The 15,465-nt window shown below is 44.3% G+C and overlaps 1 protein-coding gene across 2 annotated transcripts in view; it reads right to left on the bottom strand.

Annotated features, from left to right (window-relative positions):
* The window catches only part of myh11a (myosin, heavy chain 11a, smooth muscle), a gene marked incomplete at its 5' end in the record, with an annotated part of 47,179 nt that overhangs the window by 22,478 nt on the left and 9,236 nt on the right, over positions 1 to 15,465 (bottom strand). The window contains 17 exons of one of the 2 annotated variants that reach the window (XM_080523762.1): positions 464 to 572; positions 1,143 to 1,303; positions 1,743 to 1,812; positions 2,198 to 2,319; positions 2,905 to 3,095; positions 3,505 to 3,619; positions 3,973 to 4,146; positions 4,532 to 4,705; positions 5,289 to 5,441; positions 5,833 to 5,951; positions 6,265 to 6,360; positions 6,609 to 6,752; positions 7,520 to 7,618; positions 8,175 to 8,238; positions 8,608 to 8,700; positions 11,489 to 11,515; positions 11,833 to 11,932. In XM_080523762.1, the coding sequence (XP_080379888.1) occupies positions 464 to 572; positions 1,143 to 1,303; positions 1,743 to 1,812; positions 2,198 to 2,319; positions 2,905 to 3,095; positions 3,505 to 3,619; positions 3,973 to 4,146; positions 4,532 to 4,705; positions 5,289 to 5,441; positions 5,833 to 5,951; positions 6,265 to 6,360; positions 6,609 to 6,752; positions 7,520 to 7,618; positions 8,175 to 8,238; positions 8,608 to 8,700; positions 11,489 to 11,515; positions 11,833 to 11,932 (2,011 nt within the window). The remainder of the gene's footprint in view (positions 1 to 463; positions 573 to 1,142; positions 1,304 to 1,742; positions 1,813 to 2,197; positions 2,320 to 2,904; positions 3,096 to 3,504; positions 3,620 to 3,972; positions 4,147 to 4,531; positions 4,706 to 5,288; positions 5,442 to 5,832; positions 5,952 to 6,264; positions 6,361 to 6,608; positions 6,753 to 7,519; positions 7,619 to 8,174; positions 8,239 to 8,607; positions 8,701 to 11,488; positions 11,516 to 11,832; positions 11,933 to 15,465) is intronic. The other variant, XM_080523761.1, reaches the window with a different exon arrangement.

Raw genomic sequence — 15,465 nt, 5'->3', positions numbered from 1 at the left:
GTACGTCAGCCAGTGTTTCCCTTATGCCCTGAGGCCTGTGTGTGTGTGTGTGTGTGTGTGTGAGTGTGAGTGTGAGTGTGAGTGTGAGTGTGAGTGTGAGTGTGAGTGTGAGTGTGTGTGTGTGTGTGTGTGTGTGTGTGTGTGTGTGTGTGTTCTGTGTTTCTCTCAGGCAGAGAGGCCGCCCAAATCCACACCCAACGGTGCCTTTTCTACTGAGTTCTACGGAAGCCAAAAGGTTGAAGGAAAAGCAAAACTGGCGGGGGTGTAAGACGCAGGGGAGGCTGGTGGAGGCTCAGAGGTCAGAGGACTGGCTCATTGTAATGCATTGAATGGAATGAGGAATGGTATCCAACACACACGATTAATAACATTCTTCATTCCGTCCCATGCATTACAATGAGCCTGTCCTCCGATTTCAGCCACCACCGGCCTCCCCAGATGTGTATTGTTGTTACGTCCTTACCTTGGTGAAGAGTCTCCACCACTGCCAGTTTCTGAGTTTGAGGTAGGCAGCACAGTTCCTCTGGATCACCTTCATGGCCATCAGTTGCTGCTGTCTCTTAGCGAAGGCCCTGTTGAAACACAGGAGATTAACCGACTTTCACCACTGTGTCGCACTTTACAATGCATGAAGTAGCCCTTATACCCTTGTAGTAACACTGTAATTACTCTAGTAACAACATCGTATATAACACTGTTGCTTAGTTATTAGGTAATTGCATGGTATGTGGAGTTGTTATTACACAAGTGGAATAAGGAACTATCGGCTCAGATAAATACTATTGTGTGTTTGTGTACTTTTTCTTTCTTCTTTTTTTTTTACATTTATCTGAAGCGACTGTAATTAGAGATTACAGGGACAGTCTCTGGAGCAACTTAGGGTGGTGTTCCCAGGTGAGACACAAACTCATGATGTTCTGATCGTCACATTATCCACAAAGCCACCGCTACCCCATTGTGTGTTTTGTGTGTGTGTGTGTGTGTGTGCGTGCATGCATGTGTCAGAATCAGTGGCTACTAATCAACCTTATTCAAACCTGTCAAACTCACACAAACACAAACACACACACACACACACACACACACACAGATTCTATCAAACTGGGTTAACATTGTATTAAAGCAACGTCATCATTTCTCACTTTCTGGCCAGATATCCTCTGGCCTGAGACTGGAAGGCGATGATGACCACAGTGATCTTCAGATCTCTCTCCTCCTCCAGCTGGGCCAACACACCCGTACGGAAGAAGATCTTACTCTGACCAATCCTGTACAGGTTAGGGTCCAGATCCAGGTGTTTGATCTACACAGACAGGAAGTGAATGTTAAAAAAGGGAAACTGTTGACTGTTTTTCTTGGAGTGTGGCTTTAGTGGTAGCCTATGCTTCTGTAACAGTGAGCTCATGTGAGGATATTATTTATACACTTTTATGTGACTAGAAACATGATCTTGACTGGAAACATGGAGCGCCAACACTTTTTTTGTGTGTATTAACTTAAACACCTTAGACAAATAAAGATGGCCGGCCGTCACCCACATGCCAATCAATCATCAAGTCAATCATCTTTTGTATTCGTAGCAGAAGTGTCAAAAACATGTTTCCTCGTTAAAGCCTTTGCTGCCATTTTTGTTTCGAATGAACTAATTAACTCAACCCGTCCCATGTCACAGTAGACTGTGTGGTCGGCTGGAAATGCAGTTGAGAGACCGGAAACTGTGGCTAGCGGGGAAGACATCTTACCATGAGACAGCAAGCTTGTTTGCCATCCATGAATCCCTTGGGGATAGCATTAGCCGCCAGGATCTCATAACTGTTGAGTGGGGATTGAAGCATACAGAAAATGTATAGATTTAATACATAAATCACATTTCTTGGGGCAGCTACAGCATGTGCAATACTGTATATGAAGACAAATGACATGATGACATATTAAGATTTTGAAAGAGAGAGGAACATATTTAATATACACATTTCTTAGAGCAGATATGTGCACTGTATATGAAGACAGTATTATTGTCTTGTTTGTAACACCTTTTAATCGTCACATGATGCTGCAAACAAAATGTCCCCACAGGGAGAATAAACTAAACTAAACTAAAACTAATACATAAAAATGTAAGAACACATTAAACGTATACAGCGCTTTTCTAAGACCCAAAGACATACAGAAGTAAGTTCTGTTCAGATCGACTTACCGCTGTCTGAACTCCTGGAAGACGACCCTGTTGGGGAAGCCCTGCCTGCAGATACGGATCCCTTCCAGAACACCGTTACACCTCAACTGCTCCAGGATCAGATGGGCGTCCAGCTTCCCTGCCTGTTGAAGGGAGAACAATGTGTTTTCTTTTGATTGCAGGAGAGGCTGTTATAAATGGGCTGTTATAAATGGGCAGGCTTATTGTAATGCATAAAATGGTATCAAACACAGTCCTCCGAATTCCATTCCATGCATTACAATGAGCCCATCCTCCAATTTCTACCTCCACCAGCCTCGCCTGTTTCATTGCGTGTTTCCTGTGTACACGCCATACAGATAATCGGAATGTATGTAAACAAAGAAAGTTGTTGCTTGGGTTGGCTCTAAAACAAGGGTTTAAGGTATTTGCTAAGACATTCCAAAACACTTAATCTACAACAACCAAAGCTGCTTTTGTCAGCCAGTCAGTGTTGTCGCTAATCGAATTTAAGCCATTTTCTTTCCTATTAGAGAGGGATGACTTGCACCTTCTCTGCGTCAACAAACAGCTACACCTCAATATATATACACATATAGAAATACAAACGGAATGTTGCCTCAAGGGACAAGGCAAATACTGTAAGTAATAATAATAATTTAAAAAAGGATTAGGGTGAAATTTGACAATCAAATGACATTGATTCAAGTGAACACTGTCTAGCCTACCCTCTTCTCGTGGTTAGGGATGATGCATCTGACAAAGTTGGGCTGCGTGTTGTGCAGGGTGGTCATAAGCTTGGCGAGGGACTCCTTGTAGAGCTGACCCACGGTCCGGAACATTCCCTTCTTGGTCTTGGAGGCGCTGGGCATGGAGCTGTCCATCTTGGCCATCGTGTCCAGGCCGACCACGCGGTCCGCTGTGACACAGGGCACGACAGGGGTTGAGTAAATTAGTTGAGTTCATTTATTGAGTTAATTTGTCAATTGGGCATTCATCTTTTCCAAATGAAAATGGTGATGAAGGCTTTATGGATGAAACATCTGCGATCAAATGAATACAAATAATATTATAGCTTTCATATATTATTTGAATACTGTAGGCCATCTTTATTTGTTTAAGGTTGGGTTAATGCACAAGGAGTTTCACAGTCACAGGCAATGTTTCCAGTCAAGATCAGCCACACAGAATGAAAATAATAAACCAAAGATCCCAAGAGCTCTATGCCTAAGCCCTTAGATCTCTCTTGAAAAAGAGATTGTATCTCAGTGAGACTAACTTGGATAAAGGTGAAGTCCTGTAAATGTGAAAAGGCAAACTGGACTTACCATCTTTCCAGAGGTCCTGAATAAACGCACTGGAGGAGTTGTTGAGGAGCTGAAGGACGTTGTCATTCAGGGGGTCCATGTTCTTTGTCAACCAAGAAGTAGCATTGTAGTCCACCTAAATCCCCAAACATCACACAGTCAACTCAGTTCATTTAGCAGATAACAGATTGTAGAGTGTAGTCCAAATGCAGAGAGTGTAGTCCAAATTTAAAGGGATTTTGAGAAAAACAATTATAGTACGCCGTAACAGTTTACAATAAAAGAAAAATACAGTAGTGATTTTGATTGAAAGGGATCCTTACAGTGACAGTGCTCAGATAAACAGAACCAAAGTCTGGATTGAAGTCTGTCGTGTCTATAGACCCATTTCAGGGTAAGGATTTTTGGTGAACTATACCTTTAACACACCTCATACACAACCCATATCAGAAAGTGAAAAAACACTATTGAAGTGAAACCATTACACACCTTTCCAGCGTAGTGCTGCACTGAGAACTCGGTCTTAGATTTCAACTGTTTGGGTTTGGCAAACTTCATGTGGTTTCCCTGTGTGTTCATCAGCTTCTCTACGAAGGAGACGTCAGTGGCCTTGGGGAACCAGCACTCTTCATCCAGAAGAGCCAGGATGCCTGGGGGATTGTTCTAGAAAACACCATAAATTAGCACTTTATTTTATAGTATTATACAGTAAATGATCAGATATGTCCTATGGTAAATGTACTTAGTAAAGCACGTAGTAAAGTGGCTGTGGCGCAGGAGGTAGAGCTGGTGTCTAATGATCGCAAAGGTCAGCAGATCGGCGGTTCGAACCCTGGCTGGCCACATGTCGAGGTGTCCTTGAGAAAGACACTGAACCGCAAATTGCTCCCAATGAGTGGGCCGGCGCCTTGCGTGGTAGCTTGCCATTGTCATTGATGTGTGAATGGGTGAATGAGAGGCCATTGTAAAGCTCTTTGGAGTAAGGCGTGTGTGTTTGTGTGTGTGTGTGTGTGTGTGTGTCCACATGGGCTGTTTTTCCCCCACTTACCGGCCTCTCGATGAGCTCGATGCAGGGCTGCAGGTCCAGACCGAAGTCGATGAAGTTCCACTCGATGCCCTCCCTGCTGTACTCCTCCTGCTCCAGGATGAACATGGTGTGGTTGAACAGCTGCTGCAGCTTCTCGTTGGTGTAGTTGATGCACAGCTGCTCAAACGAGTTGTCCTGTGAACGAGATGGCAAGGAAACGACCGAAACATTTTAACGGTTGTTTGTTCGTAGACAATATATGTGCTTCCGTTCTGTCACAGAACTGTACGATATCATACGATAAGGATATTCCTTCATGTATCTTTATGTTCAATTGGATAATCATGGCTTTTAGCTTTCATGCCTTTGTCCTGTTCACCAAACAATGTACTGTGTGTAATTACTTTGTACTTATGTGCTGCTATGAAGGAATTTCCACTTTTTACTAAGTTACTACTCCACTCTCTAGCTGTCCTGTCCAGGGGGTGTACATCAAGCTGTCTCACGCTAAAGAAAGAGGAGATAGGCTCCTACCCTATGGGCTGTTCTTCTTCTTCTTCTTCTTCTTCTTCTTCTTCTTTTTCTCATACTTCTTATTTACTCATCTAAAGCCTAGAGGTTAGTAAATGAGACTCCAGTATGAGACTCCCTTACCTGAAAGATCTCAAACCCAGTGATGTTGAGGATGTCTCCACCATGTACGGTATGAGACCCGTTTCTGTGTGTGTGTGTGTGTGTGTGTGTGTGTGTGTGTGTGTGTGTGTGTGTATGTGTTTACCTCAAAGATCTCAAAGCCGGCGATATCAAGGATTCCCAGGAAGGAAGCTCCCTGGCGCTTGGTTTTGTCCAGAGCCTTGTTGATGCGGGACAGCAGCCAGCGGAACAGACGCTCATACATGGCCTTGGCCAGGGCCTCTGTCGCAAAGTCAGCCTGACAGGAAACAGAAAGGTATATAACAGGATACGTGTCACAGGTATCTCCTTCCTCATCTTCATTTCCAACACAGCTAGAAACTTCTATGGCATGGGTGACGGTATTTCAACTTGAGGAGTGAATTGACTATCTCAACATGGCTACAAACTAATGAATGAGGATACAATGCAGTAAAATGGTTCTATGTGATAGCAGCTGGTGAAAGAGGGAACAAGTCGGCACAAATGGGGTCTTGAGAATACTCAGAGCTGGGGCCAAGGCTGTTCCCTTTCCTAACCCTGTCACATGACCAGGAAAAGCTCCAAGGCCCTATTCATAACAAAATAATTTGTATGGAGTTCATACTTGTAAAGGGGTTATTGTAAATGTACTGTATATGTGTGTTCACCTGCTCTTTGGTCTGGGCCTTCTGGACCACCTCTCGGCCCACTTTGATGCGTGGTGTCAGGATGGCGCGGGTGAAGTCCGTCACGTTGATGCCCTGCAGATGGCACACCTTCTGGGCCGCTGGATGAATTTAAATTAAGAGATTTTAAAAATTGTCTTATTTATTCAACATAGATATATTTTTTACAGAAAAGTACGTTTTTTGTTTGTTTTTGTTTTTGTTTTTGACGAACCTGTAATGCTGAAAAACCAATGAACTAATAAAGACTGCACCTATGAGATTTGATATATTTGAATGATATATTTGAGAAATATATTTGAATTGTTTAAACTGAACATTCTAAATAAAATGTGATTGATTTAATTGAATTTGAAAGACAGTGACATCACTGGATGTTAATTATTTGCCATGTGACCACCCTCACTCTCTGACCTGTGTTGTCGGGCATGGTAGCCTGCTCCTGGTTTCTCTCCTTCTTGAACTCAATGTTCCCCAGCTGCAACACGGTAGAGCACACCTTCAGGATGCCTGTGGGACACAGAGAAGGGCAACAGGTGAAACACACTGCCAAAACAGATCCAAAATGGCCGACGTAACATTTCATGTGCACTATGGAGCCTACATCATAAGCCTAGGGCTGCGTCCGGAATCACCTCCTGGGTGTCATATAGACGTTTATAGGGAATAGGGACGAGGGAATGAGGGAATCAATTAGGTGACAGTCTAGTTCTATCACTCCTAGGGCGCAGACATTCAGGTTCAGTGTGTCCATGTACCTGTCCTCTCCTCTTCGGTGAAGCCCATGATGACCATGGCCTCCATGGTCTCCTCGTACATCTCCTCGTCCGACTGGCCAGGGAGCTGGACATGGCCCGCCACCAGGAAGGAGTAGTTGCTGAAGCTCTCCAACAGAACCTCCTCTGGAAGAACAAACTCGTTTTAGTGTCTGAAGGGACAGTTCTACTAGTCATGTCTGTTAAATGAGAGGACAGTTCTACTAGTCATGTCTGTTAAATGAGAGGACAGTTCTACTAGTCATGTCTGTTAAATGAGAGGACAGTTCTACTAGTCATGTCTGATAAATGAGAGGACAGTTCTACTAGTCATGTCTGTTAAATGAGAGGACAGTTCTACTAGTCATGTCTGTTAAATGAGAGGACAGTTCTACTAGTCATGTCTGATAAATGAGAGGACAGTTCTACTAGTCATGTCTGTTAAATGAGGACAGTTCTCCTCGTTCTGCTTGATCAATGAGGGGACAGTTCTACTAGTTTGGTCTTATCAATGAGGGGACAGTTCTATTAGTTCTGTCTGATCAATGAGCGGACAGTTCTACTAGTCATGCCTGATCAATGAGGGGACAGTTCTACTAGTCATGTCTGATCAATGAGGGCCCTGTTTTTTGTCCCAGCCTGGTGCTATCACAACTGATCGAACTTATCAACTGATCTTCAAAACCTTGATTGGCTGAATCAGGTGTGTCACTGCTGAGCTGGAACAAAACATTCTGCAGTACTCAGACCAAGACCAGGGTTGAGTATGCAAGTATTGGCTTGATATCAAATAATAAACACTTCCAGAAGGTGTATGCATGCATACATTCCTCCATATGTCCACAGCAAGTTGCATTGCAAATCTACCATCTACCAAGAGTTATTATCAAACTTGTCAGCAATCTTAACCGTACCACGTAACTTTCCCTGGACACCTGCCACCATGTAGTAGAAGATGTGAAAGGACCTCTCAGTCTTGGCCTGTCGGATACAGCGAGACTTCTCCAGAAGATCTGAGGTCAGGTTACCATCAAGGAGATTATGATGATGATGAGTTTGGAATTAAAGCTTGAGAGAAAACAGTCTCATGGGAAACTCTATAACAACCAAAATCTTCCACTTACAGTTTTTCTCTACAGTTTTCATAGTTTGCAACATGTTATATATGATGGCGGCACCCCTGAATTCTAATGTGCTTGTCTCAATCCCTGATCCTTCCTGCAAACTCAATGTGATGGGAAAACAGTATTCGGCTCATCTTATTTGTGACGAACGACATTCCCTGGGAACTCAGAGACCATCGAACTGACGACAAGGTATTAATGACTGTATCTTTTGTCTGACTGACACTGTGTCACTGCCCCGGTGCCGACGACCTCCCTGTGTTGACCGCCGGTCACATGTCAACGCCTGACACAACTCGCAGGAATGTGTGAACACTCCAGGCTCTGCAGGTTTGGAATGTTGACAGATCAAACACAGGAGATACAGCCGCCCTGTTCCCAGTGTGAGCACCGAGCAGCGGAATCAGCCGGAAAGTGCTGTATGTGTCACACTGTGTCAGGATACAAGTCTCAACGTTGGCTCCCACGATGTATCCAGTCACATCAAAGTTGATGCGGATGAATTTACCCTGAAGAAGGAGGAAATGGTTACAGTATGTAGCAGGGGAGGCTGGTGGACGTACAGATTGGAGGATGGGTTCATTGTAATGCATGGAATCATGAGGATGACACAATTCCATCCCATGCATTACGATGAGCCCGTCCTCCGATTTCGACCTCCACCAGCCTCCCCTGTTATGTACAGTAGGTAACATATTGCACAAGATTACGGTAGGTTACACAACTTAACATAGCAAAGTAAAACGACCAAATATGGTGGTCAAGTCAAACACAGTAGAACTCCTTTTGGTGACTGAACATGGAATAAAATGACCGTGTTACTCTGTAAACCACTCAAAGACTGTATTCGCTTGTTTCTACAATGGGGACAAACTTACAAATCGTGAAGAGTTGTCGTTTTTGATGGTCTTGGCGTTTCCGAAGGCCTCCAGGATAGGGTTAGCCTGCAGAAGCTGCTTCTCCAACTCCCCCTGAAGAGGATATTGTCAAGAAATATTATTACATGAAACCTTCATTTCTGTGATAGGGTTATAGAAAGAAAGAAAGGATGAAGATATATAGAAGTCCACCTTCAGAACAAGGCATTGCTGATGATAATGTGAGAAATGAGATAGATTCTAAGACCAAACCAAACTGTCTATCGCTCTTTATATCAATACTGATATATTGTGTGACTGGGTATTATATTAGGATAGACCTGAGTGGACAAAATGGCCCAACTAATCTCCTATTAGGCTCAATGCACTGAAGACACACATACTAACAAGCAGACTTATGTCACTAGCAATCTGCCTCAAACTGACAGATTGTGAAAATGAGGACATTTTTAGAGTGATGCTGTGCCAAGTCAAAGGTGTTGTTGGTCTGGAGAGAGAGAGGAAGGGAGAGGAAGAGAGAGAGGAAGGGGAAGAGAGAGGGGAAGGGAGAGAAAGGGAAAGGGAAAGAGAGAGAGAGAGAGAGAGAGAGAGAGAGAGAGAGAGAGAGAGAGAGAGAGAGAGAGAGAGAGAGAGAGAGAGTAGGGGCCTCTGGTGATTCTGGACCAGACCTATGTATAGGAGGCGTCCATGTATAGGAGGCGTTCATCAAGCCATCATCTGATATATACCTTCTTTTACTATAATGTGAATGCTGCAATGTCCGTGCCGTGGTCCTAGGTAAAGAGGAGGTAGTGTTGTAACGAAGCCAGACACCCCATCGGTTAGGCTAACGCTAATCCCTATGATCAAAGGCACTTAGTTAGCCTAGCATCGGGTCAGAGACAGAAGACCTCTGCCAAACTCGCTCTCACTTAATAAGGCTCTTCTGGTTCTCTCTGTGTACTGTATGTGTGTGTGTGTGTGTGTGTGTGTCTGTGTGTGTGTGTGTGTGTGTGTGTGTGTGTGTGTGTGTGTATGTGTGTGTGTGTGTGTGTGTGTGTGTGTGTGTGCGTGTGTGTGTGTGTGTGTGTGTGTGTGTGTTGCAGGCCTAGGCTATTGACGCTAACCACCTAGCTGTGTTTTGTACTGTGTGTTGTTGCTGTATAAATAAAGTTTTATTCGATTTGTGTGTCCACCTATGGGATAACAAAGGTTGACTTGTCTTGATTCCATGTAGATTACAGTAGCGTGATATCTTGTTTGGTCTTTACACCTGGGTTTAGAGGGAATGTTTTCAGAGGTAACATGAGGAGAATGTGTCCTACCTCCGGATAGTTTGAGGTAAATGATTTATAGTAGGTGTGTTCAGAGGTGTGCAAACACTTTCCCCAGTCACATGTGCTTGAGATCTAGTTCTATGAGTAAACTACTTATTACTTGCAACTAAGTGCAGCTTAATCTTCTTTTTTCACAGATTCACATACCACTGAAATACCAGCGAGGGATAAACCGAAGAAAGAAACAGAACAGAAGAAGAAAGAGTTACTCAACAGAACAGGTACATTTGGGTACATTTCACCGTTGGCAACGGGAGAGCAGGTCCTGCTTGCTTCAGTCAGTCACTGATGAGAAAAAGAGACAGAAAAAACCCCAGGGAGAAGAGAAAACAGAGAAAACAGCAAGAAAATTACAGGACAGGAAGAATGGCTCTACAAGCCTACTGAAATACCCCAGGAGATGGAGAGATAAGAGAGGAGGGGAAGAAGAGAGGGAGGGAGAGAGAAAGAGAGCGAGAACGATAGATAGACAGAGACATTCTTCTGTAAACCAGGATATTTAGGTTTGGTAGAGGGCTTTTAAACGCCCAGTGAGTCTATTCTGCAGCCCTCCTGAGGAACCACCCTGAAGGTCTGAGGATAATGGCAAAGACAAACACAGTTTTAACCTGCCAGTTAATCCTCTTGACTGGCAGGTCAATCCCCCCCCCCCCCCCCCCCCTGTTACATACACTCCCACTCACTCCCTACCCACCCCCCCCCCAAAAAAAAAAAAAACGCCCCCCGCTATCACGTCCGTGGACACTATTCCCTCCAGCTGGAGAGCTGTCTAAAAAGTGCAACAAGGTTTTTTAATCAGGGCTTAAGAGCGCGCGGAGGCACCTCCAAGAGCCCTGATTATGGTGTTGTTGTGATCCACACTTGTGCAAGTGAACGACTACAAACTCTACGGGGGAAAAGACGTCGCCACGCCACGGATGGATGGCAGGTGAGGTGGAGGTGGAGGAGGGAGGAGGAGGGAGATGAGGGGGGATGAGTCTGTGACAGGATATGATGTCGTTTGATCGACAGGAAAAGGAGATGGGCATGCTCACACTGTGATTGGTGGTGGGACCGTTTCAATGCCGGGCTCCGACCCCCGGCAGTGAAATGGTGTTTTGGTAAACAAACAACTAACTAATACAAACAACACATACAACTATATAGAATCTCAGATTGGGGATAGACAGCTACAGTAGTACTAAACCCACACATTATCCCAAACATTGTATTTGGAGAGCAAAAACTGCATGTAAATAGGGAAATCTGTTTTCATGCAATTATTGGAATTTTATTAGCAATTGATTAGCAACCTGTGCTACTGGAGAGTTATTGCGGAGACTGTTATGCTATGCTATGGGGCTTCAGACAGGTATTTCCACATTAGTTATGGTACGTTTTCTGTGTTATTTTGAGCTCATGAACAAAAAGATGGGGTATTTTGATAGGTGGATAGGAGAAAAAATATCTGAGGTAATATTTTCGTAACTCAAGAGTGAACCATTCGTCGCATGCATGTCCTTAGCCTACAGGAGAAACACGCACACACGTCACACGCAAACAAACATTTAGAGGCCGTTACTCACGTAAGCAAACTGTGTTCCTGATTGTTGCTGCTATTTGGAGGAAATGGCGATACAGGGATTAAACCGTTTCCTAAAACACTGGCCAACTCTCCCATTATGAGCAGGGAAACTGATCAGGGAGGTTCCCAACTTTGAAACACAATGGCCACTTCTGAAACATGTTTAGTCTCCACTATGGTTGACATGCAATGGAGGCTGATGGAGGTAGACATCGGAAAGGGCTGGTTCATTTTAATGGACGGAATGGAATGAGGAATGATATCAAACACATCATTCCACAATTACCCCCCGTCCGCTGATTTCTACCTCCACCAGCCTTCCCTGTTGACATGGTTTATACTTACAGCACTGGTGTCCTTTTTGCCTTTGTGGGAGGAGGCCACCACGGCCAGGTACTGGATCACCTTCTTGGTGTTCTCTGTCTTCCCTGCACCAGACTCCCCACTGGGGGGGAGAAAGAGAGAGACAGAGAGAGAGAGACAGAGAGACAGAGAGAGAGAGAGAGAGAGAGAGAGAATACATCATTACAGAGAGAAAATAAATAAGTACACAGAGAAATAAATAACGAGAGAGTTTGTTTGAGAGCAAAAGAGACAATGGGAGAGACAGAGAGAGAGTAAGACATAAACACAAGACAAAGAAAGAATGAAAAAGAGGAGAGAGAGAGAGAACGAAAGAAAGAAATAAGAGAGGAAACACAACACTGACAGGTAGTCCACGGTTCAGTGACTCAGTTTAATTGAATTAGAATCACGTGAGGCGTCAGGGGGTCGAGCACCGTGTTATTGTCCAACATAATCTAACAGCCCTATAGACCCTATAGGTAGAACCTACATCACAGTAAAGAGGCTGGACAGTTGGTCAGTCTATATAGATATAACCTACATCACAGTAAAGAGTATGGACTGTTGGTCTGTCTATATAGATATAACCTACATCACAGTAAAGAGTATGGACTGTTGGTCTGCCTATATAGATAGAACCTACATCACAGTAAGGAGGCTGGACAGTTAGTCTGTGTGTTTCACTGGTCTATAGATCCTATAGATAGAACCTACATCACAGTAAAGAGACCGGATGTTGGTGTGTGTGTTTCACTGGTCTATAGATCCTATAGATACAACCTACATCACTGTTAAGAGGCTGGACATTTAGTCTGTGTGTTTCACCGGTCTATAGATCCTATAGATAGAACCTACATCACAGTAAAGAGACCGGATGTTGATGTGTGTGTTTCACTGGTCTATAGATCCTATAGATACAACCTACATCACAGTAAAGAGACTGGATGTTGGTCTGTGTGTTTCATTGGTCTTTGATCGCTGATGCTAAGACCAGGGTTGAATGATTGCAGCCCACCAGCCGTCTCTGTCAACAAGTCCATAAAAGGCAACGTGTGTGTGGGATCCACCCGGCTCTGTCATGTGGCTCTCCCTCTCTCGCTTGGCAGGCTGAGGAATCTAGCAAACCTCCAGTACCTTTATCCCAGCCCTGGAAGAACACTGGGTTGATCTAAGGTCCTCCAGTACCTTTACCCCAGCCCTGGAAGAACACTGGCTTGATCCATGGTTCTACTAGTAGTATACTAATAATATTAGTGTAGACTAATTTCACAGGAATCAGCCTCATTAAAATACTCCACTGGACTTCCTGCTCTGAAAGAACACCCTAACTAAAGTAGTTATTCCCACCATAGATGGCTTGTGTGTGTGTGTGTGTGTGTGTGTGTGTGTGTGTGTGTGTGTTTTGTGTGTGTGTCCGTGTGTAGTAATTAAGTAAGTAGTAGTAAGTATATTACTAGTGAGTATATTACTACACTAATATTATTGCAGTAATACACTAATACTCATATCAGACCTCATTTCACATTATACCAGGGGATGCTGGTGGAGGTAGATATCGGAGGACGGGCTCACTGTCATGCATGGAACGAAACAAGGAATGGTATTAATCTGTGCTTAATTTGTTTCTAGGCCCCAGTCTAGGCCTCCACCCCCCCATAACCATGAACTGTGATCCTCTTCATACTGTAGGGAACACAGGCCCGGGCGCCTCACACAGCACACACGCTCCCTCATCCAGCCGCGGAGAGTTGGACCCCACGTTCTGTACGTCCTCTGCTAATGCAACAACTTCTCCACGGTCAGGGTGGGCCGTGGACCAGTGGTCGTCCAACACAGCCTGAGACCTTCGTTCCAGCGTGTATGTGTGTGGACGGTGTGTGAGTTATACTATGTTGTGCAATGCATCTTGGGGCACGGAAACAAGTGACCCCATCAAAATGTGATGTCATGTCAGGACCTTTAATGTGGATTCAGTAGGGGTCTAGATGTTTTCCGATGTAGAATTATTCCTGTAAGAAGGATTTATCAGCAGCATCACAGCAATGGAATGGTGTCTGTGTAATGTTATTGTCTGACCGCAACTGATACTTTTGAACTGAACATTCATGTCATGTGAAATTCATCATTAGAAATTCATCCCGAATCATCCTGCTGCCTGATGCTATTCGATGTATAAACAGTTCTCCAACTATCGTTTAGATATGCCATCACACTGACACTGAACAAGTCACAACTGCAAGTGACTGGTAGACTCCATTAGCAGACTTTGTTCATGTTCATTGAACTGCATGCTACTGTACACTGGTCACACATGCTTATGACGGGTGTCACCTCGTGTTTATGAATACCTTTTACAGAGGAGAGCTCAAACCTAACAGTTTATCCTCCACTAGATCTACAGAGACTATCTAGGGTAACAGAAGTCTCAGGTCAAATCTATTGTTATTATTATTATTATGATGTGTTCTTACAATACATCAGAGTTATGTCATACACATTCAGGCAGTATGTCATACATGGCATTCCATGTACAGAACTTCACACTTCTCCCATATATGGACGGGAAGTAGTAGGCACTAGGCACTAACCACTAGCCACTAAACGTTAGGCACTAACCACTAGGCACTAGCCACTAAACATTAGGCACTAGGCACTAACCACTAGGCACTAGCCACTAAACATTAGGCACTAGGCACTAAGCGCTAGCCACTAGGCACTAAGTGCTAGGCACTAAACATTAGGCATTAACCACTAGGCACTAGGCACTAAGCACTAAGCACTAGGCACTAACCACTAGACACTAACCACTAGACACTAGGCACTAGGCACTACGCACTAAGCACTAGGCACTAACCACTAGGCACTAACCACTAGGCACTAACCACTAGACACTAAGCATTAGGCATTAGGCACTAACCACTAGGCACTAACCACTAGACACTAACCACTAGGCACTAACCACTAGACACTAAGCATTAGGCATTAGGCACTAACCACTAGGCACTAACCACTAGGCACTAACCACTAGACACTAGGCACTAACCACTAGACACCAGGCACTAACCACTAGGCACTAAGCATTAGGCATTAGGCACTAACCACTAGGCACTAGACACTAGGCACTAAGCACTAAGCACTAGGCACTAACCACTAGGCACTAGACACTAGGCACTAGGCACTAAGCACTAAGCACTAGGCACTAACCACTAGGCACTAACCACTAGGCACTAACCACTAGGCACTAACCACTAGACACTAGGCACTAACCACTAGGCACTAGACACTAACCACTAGGCACTAACCACTAGGCACTAGACACTAACCACTAGGCACTAAGCACTAACCACTAGGCACTAAGCATTAGGCATTAGGCACTAACCACTAGGCACTAGGCACTAAGCACTAACCACTAGGCACTAAGCATTAGGCATTAGGCACTAACCACTAGGCACTAGGCACTAAGCACTAAGCACTAGGCACTAACCACTAGGCACTAGACACTAACCACTAGGCACTAGGCACTAAGCATTAGGCATTAGGCACTAACCACTAGGCACTAAGCACTAGGCACTAAGCACTAAGCACTAACCACTAGGCACTAGACACTACGCACTAAGCACTAGGCACTAGACA

Source organism: Nansenia antarctica (genome assembly GCF_963989245.1).
Source record: "Nansenia antarctica genome assembly, chromosome: 2".
NCBI lineage: Eukaryota > Metazoa > Chordata > Actinopteri > Argentiniformes > Microstomatidae > Nansenia > Nansenia antarctica.
This window is presented reverse-complemented; position numbering and strand designations above follow the sequence as displayed.